Below are 15,943 nucleotides of genomic sequence, written 5' to 3'. Positions count from 1 at the left end.
TACTGATTGTTTTCTAACGGCACTACAAAAATGTTTTACACAGTGTTTCTGTGTACCAAAAATAACTGTTTAACTGAACACCAGAGGGTTGGGTTTTTAGATGTTTTTGGGGTTTTTTAGGACTGCTGCCAGTATTAAAGTGGGATCCTGGTGTGATTCCCAGACCTGAGCCTTCAAGAACTGAGGAACCAGTTCAGTTAGCTTAGTGACAAATATGATAAGGATATGAAAAGTGATAAAGAATTTACAAAAAGAAAAAGAGAGACAGAAGGATAGGGAGGGAAGGACTCCTTTTTCATCACCTTTTTTTAAGAACCGAGTATCATACTCCACGATTGACAGCGAAAGCTTAGTTGCTCTGCTGGACACTGCTTAGGCAGGATGCAAAGAGGAAATACTTACTCTAAAGATGTAGGTTGCTCCTCCTCCACCACCACCTCCTCCAGCCCAGTCCTTCAGGTTCTTTTTTTTTTTGTAATCTTCTTCAATGAGAGATGACTCTCCTAAGCAGATCTTCTGGGTTTCAGGATTGCCCTGAAAGTAGATAAGAGATACACTCAGATATCAGCAAGAGGCAATATCAAAGAATTCGTGCTGAAAAGAGGCAAATTTTGTGCCTAAGTGATAAAAGGACTTTCAAATCATTGGGTCTAACATTAGAAGGCACGTATATAAGCATTCATATCACCAATTTCTGTTTGTCGTGAGTGGGTTTTTTGTCATTACATATGTCTAATAAAGGGGACTCTGTAGTTAGTGGGAAGATTCCCACTGTTTTTGATAAGCTTTGGATTCAGACCTTAGTATTTAAACTTAGAGAGTATCTAACACAGCCACAACACTGCTGGATGCTTCCATAAATAATATTAAGTTATCTGAAATCCTGGCAGCCAGAAAAAAAGCTAGGCTGTGGAAAAATAAGAGAGGGAGCACACAACTCTCACCTACTAGCTCCCTGCTTAAAATAAGCAGAAGAAAGCTGATGAAGAACTTATTTCAAACACCAGGAGCTTAAAGCAAAGTTCCTGTGGGCTTCATATTTGTTTGTGCATTTGGGGATTGGTTTTCTTTTCAGAGTTCCTTATGTTTGTTTTGAGACTCTTTCTAACTTGGTTTATTGGTTCTTCCCAGTCTCCTGATTTGATTTTGTTGCTGGATCTTGGGATTTCTCTTTCATCACCAAACCCCAAGCCACCCACTGAATCTCACTGAATTATATCTGCAAAGTCTCTGCCCACATGTGCTGTGCAGCCCTCACCCCAGGGCAGGCATCCTCCCCCTGCTGCCCCACTAAGATGTACAGCAGCTCATCTTTCTTGAGCTGGAAGGTGGCCGAGATGAAGACCCCGTGGGACCTCTTATTGTGATTTTTGGCTCCCTTCCCTCCAGCTGCTCCATAGGCAGAAATCCTGGAAGAAAAAGTAAGTAGTTAAAGAGGCAAATCTCACACTTCTTACCCCAAAGCCACTCCATCTGCAAGCTCTCCCCAGCCCGCAATCCCAAACAGGCATTGCTCCGGGGCAGGCTCCCCTGCTGCAGCATCTCATGGCTATTCTTCGTCTGAGACCCATGCAGTAAAGACCGCTCAAGAGGATAAACCAACTCTACACTAGAGCACTGGAGACAGAGACCTCAGGAGCAAATAACATGAGCTGGTGTAGCCAAATCTAGAAGACCAAGGCTTTGGGACTGAAATGACGGCAGCAATTCCACTGCATTGCGTGCTCACAGTCACTCCTGTTCTGATGTCTTCTACGTCACCACCCCACCCTTCCATGCTTCGCAGTAGCTCAGACAAAGATCCTTACAGCTAGCATTCCTATTTCTCTCTTACTTCACTGCCCCCTCTACCCACTCAATACAGATGGTCCCACACTTATGCTTGCTGAAACTCCACAAACAAAAAGTCATTAAATGTGGCTGCCTCTTCAGCACACACTGATACTCACCTGTATCGGTTTGTGGCTGGCACTCTCCACATTTGCACTCCCCGGAGCCTGCCCTCTTTCTCCACAGTCACAGACACGTTGCTGTTCTTATAGGCACTGTCGCACTGAGCCTGAGTTGGCCCGTGTGGACCACTGGCACCACATGTTGTGAACCACCAGAGAACAACAGATGTGTCCCCTGTGACCAAAACAGCAAGAGTTGGGCAGATGTTCTGGGGTTCAGACGTTCAGTCTGAACGCTGGGTTCCAGCAGTTCAGTTCTGGGGCCCCCAACATATGAAGGACATGGACCTGTTGGGTTGAGTCCAGAGGAGGGCCATGAAGATGATCAGAGGGCTGGACGACCTCTCCTATGAAGACAGGCTGAGAAAGTTGGGGTTGTTCAGCCTGGAGAAGAGAAGGTGCTGGGGAGACCTTATAGCAGCCTTTCAGTACCTAAGGGGGCCTACAAGAAAGCTGGAAAGGGACTTTTTACAAGGTCATGTAGTGACAGAACAAGGGCTGATGGCTTTAAACAGAAAGAGGGTAAATTTAGATTAGATATAAGGAAGAAATTCTTCAGTATGAGGGTGGTGAGGCACCAGAACAGGTTGCCCAGAGAAGCTGTGGATGCCTCATCCCTGGAAGTGTTCAAGGCCAGGTTGGATAGGGCTTTGAGCAATCTGGTCTAGTGGAAGGTGTCCCTTCCTATGGCAGGGGGGGTGGAACTAGATGATCCAACTTTAAGGTCCCAAACTATTGTGTGATTGTGTGAGCTTCCCTTTATTACTCAGATGTGTGCAATAACTCACAGAACTATATAACCAAAGGGCAAACATCATTGAAACAAACAACTGTTCCTGTTGACATGTCTCCTTAATGACCCTTCAATAACAAAATTCACATTATTATTATTCACAAAGAACATTAATGATTTTTATATGAAAAACAGATTACCAAGAGAAAGACTATGTTGCAGCAGTATATGCTATCTACATGACTTTAAAACTCAGTACATCATTTGATCACATGCTTATTATTATAATAATATAAAAAAATGCTTAAACTCGCATTTACAATGTTGAGGACTTGAAAGCCAGTACATGCTAAAGTTAAATTTATCCGTTCAACTTTAATGCAGCTCCCTTGTAATACAATCCACTGATATAACACCCTTAATTATATGATCACAGAGTACTTCTATTATCCCAGTGTCCCGGTTACAGCTGGGATAGAGTTAATTTTCTGTTATTTTCTTTATGCTAGTCATAGCACAACTACTGCTCTGTATATACTCACTGTTTGCCTTTTTTTTCCCCTCTCACTTTATTTCTTTATTTCACTGTTTAATAAATCATGGACTGCAGATAAACCCCATCAAGGATGGGGAGGGCACACTTTTGAAAAGAAGTTTATCCAAGTGTCTCACAGACATTATCAAATTTCTCTTCTCAGTGCCAGTAGTTCTCAACTTTCAAGTTGAGAACTGAAGCACATACACAGAAATAAAGGTTGAAAACATCTGCCATTACAACTAGTGACCATCTATGAAAGGTGGTGAAAGTTTTAAGTGACTTATCTGAGGCTTGCACTAAGAACCCTGTGGTGGCAGCAGCAAAAGTAGGGAGTATAGTCTCTTGCTACTTTCAGTAGGGGCCCTTTTCCTCAAAGCAATTTTTTTCCTGGCTCTCATTAAGCATTATTCTTTTATTTCTACAACAATGCAGCAGGTAACCATCTCCTCCATTTCACAACCCTTGTCCAAGACCCAGACATATCAATCTTGTCCAGTGAATGGGATGAGGCCTAAGAATAAAACTGTTCAATAATGTATCTAAAAATTGTATGATGCAGCACATGCACAAGGGCCAGAGTCACAAGTAGAACTGTTTAGGAGCCAAATTATTAAAATAGCAGTAAAAATCACAAATCCTTACAAGGAAAATTCTAATCTTGTATGAAGGAAAAGGCAAGCAAAACTATCCCCAACAGATGTCATCCTGCAAACATGCAGATGGATCACTGGGGTAAGAGCGTTAGCTACACTACCGAAATCTCTGCCCCTTGAGCTAACAGGAACTGGCAGCAGTACAGATTGTCACATTTCAGGCGGACACAGTCTTCAAGAGGTGGTGCAGTCACACACAGGTATTTGTTGGCAGCAAAGCAGCCTCAAGCACAACTTCCTTTTCCCAGGCCCTCCTTTAGACAGCTCTTCTCACCCACACAGTTGTTATCTGTCGTCCAGAGTGGCAGTCTCTAGTGCTGTCAGCACACTGGTCCCCAGTGTCCCCTGTTCTCCTGTTTTTTCATCCAGTTTTTCTTCTCAGTGGATTTCCAGATCCTCACTTACTTCCCTTCCCTGGATCTTCATCTTTACACCCCTATTCTCCACTCATTATGTTCAGCTTCACTGCTCACCAAGTCCCAGTAAATCTCTTTCTATCCCCAGCTTTCTGTACTGACCTACACCTTTTGCTCCTGAGATGGTTTTTGTGCACTCCGAATTTGAGTCATGCAGCTTCTGCTTTTACTTAAAGCTTCCTTACTTAAAGATCCTGCTTTTCTTTAAAGAGGTCCTGCTGTTTAAGGACTGGTCAGTTGGGCTCCAGCAAACTGCTGCCCTATAGTCAAACAGTGACTACCTGACATGGTCTCCACATCTTTGGGACGGATTATATTTAGTTGCCCTGTTGCTATAGGGCAGGCAGATCACACACAGGAGATGGGAAGGGAGCCACCTTTTATAGCCAAGAGACAGGTTTTCAGTACTGAATCATGTACCTGGGAGGGAGGGCTCTTCTAGGGGGTTCAGAAGATGCTCATCCAGGATACTAATCTCCCGTGGGTACTGGCGCTTCCCACTAAAATGATTTGGTTGTCTTCCTGTAACAGTTTGTAGAATGGATAAGAGAGATGAGAGGATGGTAGAAAAGAGAGATGGAAAATTTAAAGATCACATGAATGAACCAAGTACCACCATTTGATTAAAATAAGTAAATAATACCTTGGTCAGAAAAGATGTTTTAAACAATCATAATTTTTTATTATTCTTTTGGGCCCATGTCTTGGGTTAGCTCTTGTATCTGTGCTGAAATCAGTGGGTCTTCACATGAACACAAACTCTCCACGTTATCCCATGCAGGCTCACCTGCAGGATAAGCTCCTTGGCCAGCAAATCACACTGGCTGTGATTACAAGAGACTTTAGGCAAAGCATAATGTGGGAGAACAGACACCAGGTATTGATGCTCTGCTGATCCAAGGGTCAGGTGACAATTCTGGACAGGCAAATGAGTGGAGGTGTAAAGGAGAGTGATAGCAAAAATTGTTATCTTTGGTTCTGAATGGTGTCATGGTAAGTAAACCAGCCTAAAAGATTGCTCCCCTCTCAGCAACCAACTTTGAGAACCTCAGACCTTGTTTAGAGAATAAAATACTAAATAAAATTACATGTCTCACTAACATACACAGTTAAGAAACAGCAGCATACCCTTGACACAAGCCATAAATCGTTAGGCAAACCTTTTTGAAAAACACAGAGCAAAATTTTACATTTCTGACCAGTGAAACAGACCTTTAAAAATCAGCCCTTTCTCAGAGAGGAGGGACTTCAAAGCAATGGCTGATCCAAAGCATTTGAAGCTGCCTTACAACAGGAAAACGTAATAACTGAACCCTTGTCTCATAATCTGCAAGCATCCTGTTTCACTAGTTAAATTACCATTTTTATGCAGATCTTTGATTGGAAAACCTCTGTAAGAAAAAGGAGAGACTTCCTTCCATTTTATGAGCCTTCAGTTAATTTAATACTGAGCATTTTTCATTAGTTGAAAAACATTACAAATATTCCCATTTGTTCCAGTTGTGAGAATCTAACAGCTGTTTGATGCTCTATTCAAAAGAGACTCACTCAGTTCCAGCTGGACAATTATCTCTGCCGCAAAGCCACTGCTCTAAATAGCGATAATTAACACCCTTGTTAGCTGTGTCAGAAAGGCCAAATAACTAATTGAAGCATGAAGACCTTGCTGAGCTTTTACTCCTGAGAATATTCCCCCCCAGGTCTGACTGAAAGCACATTGATGGATGGAAGTAAAAGGGAGCTTTGTACTAACACACTCTCTTCGTACTGAGATAGAGAACTTCAATGGATGGAGTTGTGAAGCCAGTGAAAAGTGAAATTAACCCAAAACAAATGATCTGGATCAAAGATAAGAAGGAAAACCAAGTGAAAAAGACAATGCATGGCCAGAAAAGATGCTTGGTCTCCCAAGGCCTGCACTGAATTATGAGTCCCAAAGGTCACAACAGTTTCAGATACTTAGAGAAGTACAAAAAATCTAGTTATGTTTGCCAGCGCGAAAGAATGTAATTCACTCTCTGAAATAGTCAGTCTCTGTGTCTGCATGGATTTTTTTGCATTTTTTTTGCAGCATCCCAACTGAGTATCCTAAGGCAATGCCTCATTTACAAACAAACAATCCTTCCTCCTTCTCCAAACAGTCTCCAACTCTCAACGCACTGAAGGAAAGCTTCTGTCTCCTCCGTGCTCAGTAGCAGACAAGCTGCAAGACAGGCTGAGCATCACCCTGTCCACATGAGCTGTTAACTCATAGAAGGGTGATATTTTATGCACTGTCAGACATGAATTTGTAAGATGACATTTTCTACAAACATGGTGTAGCCCTGGGATCCAGGGGCTGGTGCTCCAGTCTATTTTAGCTTCCACTTCCTCCTTGGACAGCCAACATGTTGGCTGTAAATGAACGGAAGGGAACAAGACTTAATTCATATTAAGGTGTACCTATATCAGAAAAATATGAAGAGCACAGGACGCCTTTCTCCAGGATTTAGCTAATGCTGTTTATTTCCACACTGAAAAGGGACAGAGGGAAGTGTAAAGGAGAAATAAGGGCTTCTCCTGCAGGCAAAGAGCTAAAGTAACTTACTCCTACTTCGCTGTCTCTGGGACTGTAATGAAAAAAAGCTACAGTGTTCCTGGGGCTGGGATTAATCAGAGTAAGGTGCCCCACAGGATCCTCAAAGTGTGCATGGTCTCTTCTGAGATCTCCCCTTACTGATGCAGGTTGGGAGTATTCCTGGAAGCCTCTCCAGCTTGTCCTGGAGTGGAATAGAGAATGCAGAAGCTGCACCAGCTTCCCCTTTCCCCATCCCTTTTGTTGATTTATTGCATTTCTAGTCCACACCTCCTTAAATCAGCAAAGTGAGGCAGTCATGAGGCTTGAACCACCCCCAACCATTCACCTCAAGCAACAAGGCTGGCAGGTCAAAAGAAACAGACATTGCTGGGTTGGGGACTCCGAAGTCAAGAACTAGAAATATGTTATACAAAAGCTCTCTTTGGACAGTCTCACCATTTATAAACCAGTCTTCTGGGAAATTGTAAGTGATGCACAGAACAAAATGTAATCCCCAGGTCAGGGCAGTAGAGTGCACTTTGATAGACCACAGACCTGTGATCTTAATTGGAACAACATAATGCTTGGAGCACCAAAAGGTAATAGTAAAAGCAGTGACCACATAAGCACTGAGGAGGGCAACAATCAGCACTTTATTTGCCATGCCAGCCCACGTTTTCATATTTAGATACTCAAAATTCAGACTTCTTCCTATGAAAGCACTAGTTCACTAAAACAATAAAATATCTTTATGCCTGCCCCTAAAAGTTCTCACAATGAACCAGACCCATGTCATCCGGTCTGTCATACCACCTTACACAAGGTATGAACCAGAAGGTGGTTTCATCTCACATTTTTCACAAGGCAAACATCTGTCACTGCCCGGAGTTATGATCCAAAGAATGGTCTGTTTGGTTTTTGTCCTTATTGATGTCCCCCAAGCTGCCCTCACTACCCACTTATTTTTCTCCTAAATCTTACTGCATCTTTCCTCTCCATTTTGAGGTATATGGAAAATCTTAACTTCTTTCCCACCTTGCATACAGACAAGCAGTGCTTTCAGAGTCTGCACTGGGTTTTGTAGAGCAATTGAACTGCAGGATTGAACTAGATGGAGAAAACAATATTTACATCCTAGCAAGCAGCAAATTCTTCCTTCCTGCCGTACATCCTTCCTGCTGCCCTCATGCAAAGAATTCACTGCTTGGATCTTAATTGGCTCATCTCTGACATCTGAAACCTCTCCTTGCCAGGGAGAAATAATTTCATTACCGAAAACACAGCAGAGCTGCTGGGCTTCTTTGCAACCTAACTGAATTAAAGTCATGAGAAGACAAATGCAAGGGGGTTGCTCTCAGAGGCGAGAAAACATTAAGTTGCGAAGAGGATTCAAGGAACAGTGGCAAGTGCTAGGCTTCCGAGAAATATGTTTCCTTCATGATGTCTTTCTTCTGCATGAGTCACACATGTCTGGGTCACACCTTCAGAAGGGGTAGTGGACATCAACGTGATTTATACTAATTGAAAATGAGGAGTAACCTGGGCGCTCTAATGGATAAGCTCTGATAACATTGCTGCAGTGGCATTTAAGCCCCACCTACTTGCCAAATGACACATCCCTACACCGAAGCCAGCAAAATGTCTGTGGGTCAACTGGAGGCTGTATTTGCTCTCAGGAAGGCAGTAAACTCCAACAGTTGGGTGCACATCAGTTGGCAGGAGCATCTGGAATCACTCCATTCAGTTTCCTCAAAAGCTTTCTAAACAAAGTGTTAGCATGACAGTCCCAAAGTGTTTGGGAGCCAGGGGTGCTAAGGAGCTGGAATGAACAAATGGCATTACCATCAAGGAACATCTCTTTCTCTTAATTTCAAATGAAAATGTCCATGCTCAGCATTTTGTAGAAGGGTGGTTTCAGTACCCACAGAACAAAGAATGGAGGAGACTGAATCAGACAAAGGTGGGAGGGAAGAGGGTTTTTTGTTGAACGTTTAGCACATGCCTGTTTTGACATGAGCCTTCCCACATGTTAGGTTGCAGCTAGCCTCTTCAGGGACAAGCTGTTACCCTAAATGCTGACATACTGTGTGTGGTGGCACATGAAGAGTGGCACAGGACCACCAATGCACATTTTGAATTGTCACTTCTGTTGCAGACAAGTGCTGCATATTCTCTAGTTCCTTTGTAACAGAGCATATAGGTCTTTTCTCCAAGGACAAAAAGAAGGCAGTTTCTAATATTTACAAGCGGTGCAAGTGTCCAACCTCTTTCTACTTGTCTGCTAAGAAAATCCAACTCTTGCTATCATGCTTCAGAGCATAGCACTGGCTCCATACATTGTCATCAGTCACATTCGCAGTAATGAAACAAAGGAAAGCACGTCTGTTATGTATCTGGCAGTGACATTTGATGTACTTCCTTGCAGGGTAAAACAAACTTCTTGGAATAATCTGAACTTTACTGTCAGAGAGTCACTTTATTCCTTCATTTTCTTCCTTTCCTCCACTGAAATATGGTGACTTTCCCCTTTGATTTCCACAAATTCCCTTCAGCTATCAATTGCCAGGGTGCATAGGTCAGCACGACTGCTGAAGAACAGTGTGAGGTAATCCTTCCCTTTAGGGGCTAGGGAATAAGTCCAGTGTTTCTTGCCAAAACACACAGACAATTCTTAACCATGTGATACAGGGTATCCCAGATTAAAGAAAAAAAAAAAGGGCACTAGGAGATTGACAAACTGTAAAATTGTCTCTAATAGCAATCTTCAGTAGGTCTGAGATAAAACGGCATTGTGCTGTAAAAGCTAACACAAATGATCCATGTGGAGTCTGTGGGGGTGACAGAGTGTGTGTGTCTTGGATCTGTGGGATGCTCATTATGCTACTCAAATTCATTAAGGGATTCTGCAACATTTGTGGCTCACCGTCAGTGAAGCAGTCCAGTCCAAATGTAATATTGTCAATAGCGATGCCAGCTTGGGAATTCCAGCCCCAGGTTGCCAGGAGTTCCAGTCGAAACCTGCAATAAGACAGAAGTTTTAGAGAAGACAGACAAAGGGGCAGGGAGGGAAAAAAACCTAAAAATACAATGTTCCCTTACCATCAAATCATGATCATCACTATCTAGAATGTTTCCTCCAGACCAAAGGGCTTGCTAGAAATCTAGTCCGCACATCAACAGTTAGTAAGGACCAACCAACATTCATATAACACCCCATTTTACTGGGGAACAAGAATAAGAGCACTACTTCCCCTGCTCTCTACACACACATGTAAAAACACAAGCTGCTGTCCCTCACTAATACTCATATGCAATCATCCTTGTTCAATTGCTATAAACAGTAAGAGGGTTAGACACGTGCAAAAGGGAATGGAAAAAAGAATGTCTTTCTTTCCATCACCAAAGAGATAGTCAGAATAAAATCTGAACAGAACAACAATATCCAAATAGACAGGAATCTGGGGCCTGATCCTCGGCTAATGTATCTCAACAAGATGACATGTGCTTATTTCAGCTGAAGGTCAGATAATTTTAAATTTCAGCCATAACTAGCTGAAGTGTTCACTTTCTGGGCTGTATCCTTTTTTTTTTTTTTTTTTTTTTTTTTACCATGACCAGGTGTTAGCTACTTATCTAGGAGGTCTGTCATGTCCCATGTGCATTGCCACATTCTGAATTCACAAGGAGGAAAGAAAATGGGCCAAAGGATCTCCTTCTAATGGATAGGACTGAACTGTTTTTCATTACAGTTCAGAAATAAACAGATGTCTGATGTCCAGTCCATTTAGAGCTTATTAAAAGCATAAGGAGAGGATGTCCACTGCTGTCACTGGTGAAACTCAGTGATGATTTATGAGAGATCAAGTACCGACCTGCCTAACACATTAATCATTCAGTCTAGGAACACGCTTGTCCCAAATTAGTGGCAATAAAGTATGTGTGCGTATTCCACCCACCAGCCAAATGTTGGTCCATATCTGCAGTTGATATAAGGTTGTATAGCTGCATCAAAACCTTTAGGGATAAGCTGCTTTCACCCCAACTCAGAAATGGCTCCTTGTGCTTAAATTAAAGCATTCACACCTACAGAGTCTGAGCACTCTGGGAGTAAGTCTTGGTGCAGCAAATGCAAATCAAGGGTCCCTTGAAAGACAACTCTCCTAGGTTAGCAGGGGACTTTGCCATTAGATCCCCTTCCTATAGAAACCTGCCTCTTCATTAGCAGATTTAGCAATACTTCTGCATTTTCAGACCTTATACATAAGTCCACTGATACAAGACAGTAATTTCCCCAGCCATTTGATGGAATAGAAAGTCACAGCTCCCTGAGTCCAGGACTACGGCACTTCTAGGACACGCAGCCATCAACAGCACCACAGCCTACCCCTTACTTAAGGCATCCACATTGCAGTGTACACTTGGTCAGGTCAATCTACTGCATCTGGTCAATGGAGCAAAAGCAGGAGAGGGTCCACGGCACTGCTCTACAAGGTCGATTTCTGCTCCAGCTGAGTAGAAGTGGGAGCCTGGGGAACGACTCCCCTCCTCCAGTGCATGAGAATAGATATCTCATAAGCTCTGGGCTCTGCATGCCTTTCCTTCCTCTCAACTTCAGAAAAAGGAGAGGAATTTGCCTTTTGAACTCTCTGCTGTGTTAGCCAGAGGGGTTTCCAGTGTTCCGGCTCATTGAGCTCTTTTTGCTGACTCCAGCACATTACACTCTTCAGGTCTCTGATGTCTGGTCTTCTGCTTGCCTGTGATAGCAACCTTTTTCGCTGTGTGTGTGAACCTAGTGAGCAAATTTGCCAGCTGATCACCAAAAGCAGTTTTCCAAGTAACTAGGTGCCCAACTGAGAGGCTGATCAGTGAACTGCGTAGTTTGTCTTCCTTCTCTCCTAAGAAATAAATTCACTGGAGGAAGCTGTTGCTAAAAACTACTTGTATATCTCCTCCATGGCCGCCTCCTTCTATCTACTAAGGCTTCTCTCCTTCTGGCCCCATCAAGCCATTCATGTCCTGCCACAACTGTTTGTGTTGCAATCCATGTCCACCCCTTCTCCTTGTATGATCTGTCCACTCCCACCCACTTTGCTACTGGCTATCGCTCCTTCAAGGAACCAGGGGAAAATATAGCCCTTTCATACTTTCTCGGGGGCAGCAACAGAAGGACAGGAGTTTCCTGAAGATTCAAGGTGCAGGAAAATGTCATGCCAGCCCAAATTCTGTGCTAAAAAATTCCCTAAGCACAGCATTGCTGGAGTTTGCATTACCGAGGAAAGCTGCCAGCACCCATGAACATACAGAAAAGTCATTCATGGAGTTTTATACCAGACTGTACTAAGATTGTACAGCAATGTTCACCATACACCTCCGCTTATAATTGTTTGCAACTTCACCAGCCTTAACCCAACTAGGCTGAACTTTTCTTTGGGTGATTTTCTGTGACTTGCCTAGCAGTCAAAATGTTTTGCCGGTGTTGAGGATAAGGCAATGCAGATATTAATCATTTTGACCATGCTCAGAAATGCTGAAAACTTTCTAAGTGCTTTGTGCTACCAGGTATTGGAAGTGGGATCTGAAATTTGTGGAGAAGAGAATCACATGACAAGGATGAACTTTTTCTGTCATTTGAATGGAAATCTATTCAAATTTTAGTACAATGTCCTTGAAAATTTAAAACCCCTGGCATTTCCATGCCTGGTAGAATTTTTTAATCCTGCAGTCTCTTCTTCCCTGGGTATCTTCAAGTCTGGGGTTAAATGATGCTTTCCATGGCAGTGCTGTTATAGACTATGTCAGGTCCTGCTTCAGCTACATGAAGGGAGAACTTCCCTTCCAAATTAATGGATACACTTTTTCTTCCCCAACCCTTCTTTCTTTTGCTGATCCTGGCCAAATAGGAAAAAGGAGCTGCCTAAACTGAATCAAGAGCCAACAAGGCAGCATCTTGGAGTGGTTGGAGAGCTCCCTGGGAACTTTACAAAAATTATCAAAATAAAAGCGTGCAAAAGATAACTAGGAGGAGAAGGGAAGTGCAGGGAACAGAGTCAGACAATAAAAAAACAACAGACATAGTACCTGCTGGTAGAGAGATGGAAACAAGAAGCAGGGAGGAGTTCAGAGGGGGAAATTGTGGACTGGAACCATGAGACAGATGAAATGCATTCACAAATGGGAGCTTAAAGAAGAAGGAAGAGAGACCAACTATATTAAAACAAGGAAGAAAGGCACTGAGTGCTCACAGAAGCAGGTGAGACAGGACAAAAGGAGCAGAGCATGGAAGGAACAAGACAAGAGGCCTAGGATGGAGCCCAAGTGTTCTGGGAGCACAAAGACCAGGGTTTCCTCATTTGGGGCAAATAGCTGCAACACCTTCTAGCAAAGTATGTGCTGCTTCTGTTTCTGTTATAGATCAGTGCAGCAGATGACAATTTATTAATGCTGCTAGCTCAGGTAGCACAGGTCTGCTTGCTAGATTGAACAGTTCCAGCCTCACCCACAGTGATTGTCACTGCTATGCCACAACAGTTTTAAATTTGTTTGAAAATGGCATACAAAAAGTTACATGAGGTCAAACGAGATAAAACTACTTGAAACAGATTGTCATCATACATGCATGCATGATTTACCTACTTGCATTTTGTCTAAGTGCTCAACTCTTTCAAACATTACAGTATTTGAATATCAAATTTTTTCATGCAGTGATGGCTAGTGCTCCTTAAAGACTCTTGCTGTGAATTCCCTCCTTCCATGGAAGATCCATTTCCCTTCAGAACCGAGGGCTGATGCAGAAATCAGAGGCTTCAGGGGACAAGCATAAGGGACTTTATATCAGAGAAGGCAGAAGGTCTTAAATACCTCTGAAGAGTCCCTAGGACTTTGCTGTGGTTAGGTCCACATGCCTGGGGAAAAGAGCTATTCTGGACAAATTCACTGGTCATACTTTGCATATGCAGAACTAAACAGATGCTAATCCACAGGACTCCAAACTGTGTCAGACAAGAATATTAAATACACTGCCAGAATGCAGACCTATGCTATCCTAAAGGAATAATTCATGGCAAAGGTGCATGTGGTGAACACATGATAATGCTGAGACCAAAGGTAATCATGAAATTAAACTAGAAAGAGGGTGGAACAACATCCTCTCTCTGAGTTTAACTGCTGCTTGGGTCTGAATTGCTATCACTTCCAGATCCTTAGCCTTTTACACAAAGATGCATAGAATATTTAAAGTTAAAAAGAATCCCCTCATACCTTCTAATCCATGAAGTTTTGAGATATTATTTATTGCCAATATTAGGTAGATATTTTTCCATTTATTATATTCAGCGCATAGACTTTGAGATTCTTTTTGTCTTAAAATGTCGTTTAAAACAGGCCTTCCTGAGGAAGGTGAAAAAATCCAGATTGGAGCAATTTAAAAAAATCATTTGTATTGTGCAAAATAACCAGCTGCCAACACCAGCTACATGGCTTGAGATCAAATAACACTGGGTGAGGGAGGAGAAATACCTGATTAAAAATAGATTGGGCTGAAATTCTTTGAATCTTCAATATTTGACTTCATTTGAAAACCAGTGTCACACTGTATTTTCACATGTAAATCTGTGAAAAGTTTAGTGCAAGGCTGATTTGGGCAATGGTCTTTTCCTGGGATTGTTACATCAGCGATGTGGCAATGAATGCTCTCCAGTTGCCCAGGCTGCACTGATATCGATCCTAGACTAGACAGCTGTGCTGGCGAAACCATGGTTTTAACACTCATTTGACTCACGTGGCTGTTTTTTGGATTGTGGGAGTACAAATTGCAGCTACGCCAATATAGCTGTTTCCCTACTGGGAGCACTTTGCCACTGCGAGTGTACTGGCTTTCTCAGACTGGTAAAATGTTTCTAGTACAGACACTTGCTATTCCCAATACCTAAGCACTATTTGAGGCTGCTTGCAAGTGCGGACCCGCAGTACGGGCTTGCGCTGAGCTAAGCTGTGTACGTGCATGAAGATATTCCACAGCAAGCAGAACTGCAGTACTCCTGTATTTTTTTCCGTAAAAACGGCCCTGGAAGAAGGCAAGAATGAAAGTGATGCTTTACAACAAAGACAGTAACAATTTACTAAATTTCTAGGGATAAACCTGGATGCTGCCAGGGGAGTGCTTACCGGTTCTGAAGCACTGGCATCGGCAAGGTGATGAGAAACCAGTGGTCACTCCAGCTCCCTGCTCTTTCCCACACTGGCAAGGCAATTAGAGCTCCCTTTATCTCTTCCTTGACAGAGAAGGAGATGGTACCATTGTAGCTGCCAAAAACATACACTGAGAATTGGATCTGTAATAGAGGAAGAAGAGAAAAAGAATGGTATCCTATGATAAAAAGGGAAAGGTAGCCATTTCTCACCTCCCTGAGGATTTGAGACACCAAGCCTTTGATCCTGTGTCAAACTATTTAGTCACACGCACCACTGAGGCCCCTTTTGCTTGCGTATGACTCATCACTGCTCTTAGCATAGAATTTTCTCGGTGGAGACCCTGACTGACATTCCTGTTTGGCAGCTGTTCTCCAACAACTGACGACAGTGTCCATGGCCTTAGACACCACCTGGGTGAGACAGCCCTGGTTTCCTTGTTTTCTCCTTCAGTCACAAAAAGTAGTAAAGCAGAGGAACACAGGCTTAAACTCAATAAATGCTTTATCATTAAATGCTTCCACGAGACTTAAGCTGTTGCAGAAAAACAATCCTAACTGCATTTTTCTTCAGTGTTCTCATCAGCTTAAAGATTCCTGTGAAAGGGTTTGAACCACAGTTTAAATCTTTTAAGCATTCCCATTGTAACCACCCAGGTTAATGTGTTGCACTGATATGGCTCAGTCTACGCCCAGGCACTATATAGGGCAAAAAAGCTCTCCAAGGGGAGAGCTGCCCTGCCCCAAATGCCCTTGAAACAAGGAATTAGGCTGCCTCTAGAGGTAGGAAACCTCAATCCATATACTTGCTCCAAGTCTTAGGCACCATCAGGACCAAAGCATCCATATGATAGGTGAGCAACCTGATCACCAAACCAAAGAATATTTTGAAGCAGGACTTGTTCTTC

The 15,943-nt window shown here is 42.8% G+C and overlaps 1 protein-coding gene across 1 annotated transcript in view; it reads right to left on the bottom strand.

Moving 5' to 3' along the window:
• The window catches only part of LTK (leukocyte receptor tyrosine kinase), a gene marked incomplete at both ends in the record, with an annotated part of 99,626 nt that overhangs the window by 20,528 nt on the left and 63,155 nt on the right, over positions 1-15,943 (bottom strand). Inside the window, 6 exon segments of the mRNA XM_082000165.1 lie at positions 399-534; positions 1,259-1,409; positions 1,950-2,127; positions 4,713-4,814; positions 9,773-9,867; positions 15,013-15,179. Of these exon segments, the coding sequence (XP_081856291.1) occupies positions 399-534; positions 1,259-1,409; positions 1,950-2,127; positions 4,713-4,814; positions 9,773-9,867; positions 15,013-15,179 (829 nt within the window).

The sequence above is a fragment of the Phaethon aethereus genome, assembly GCF_964289735.1.
Source record: "Phaethon aethereus genome assembly, chromosome: 5".
In the NCBI taxonomy this organism is placed as follows: Eukaryota; Metazoa; Chordata; class Aves; order Phaethontiformes; family Phaethontidae; genus Phaethon; species Phaethon aethereus.
This window is presented reverse-complemented; position numbering and strand designations above follow the sequence as displayed.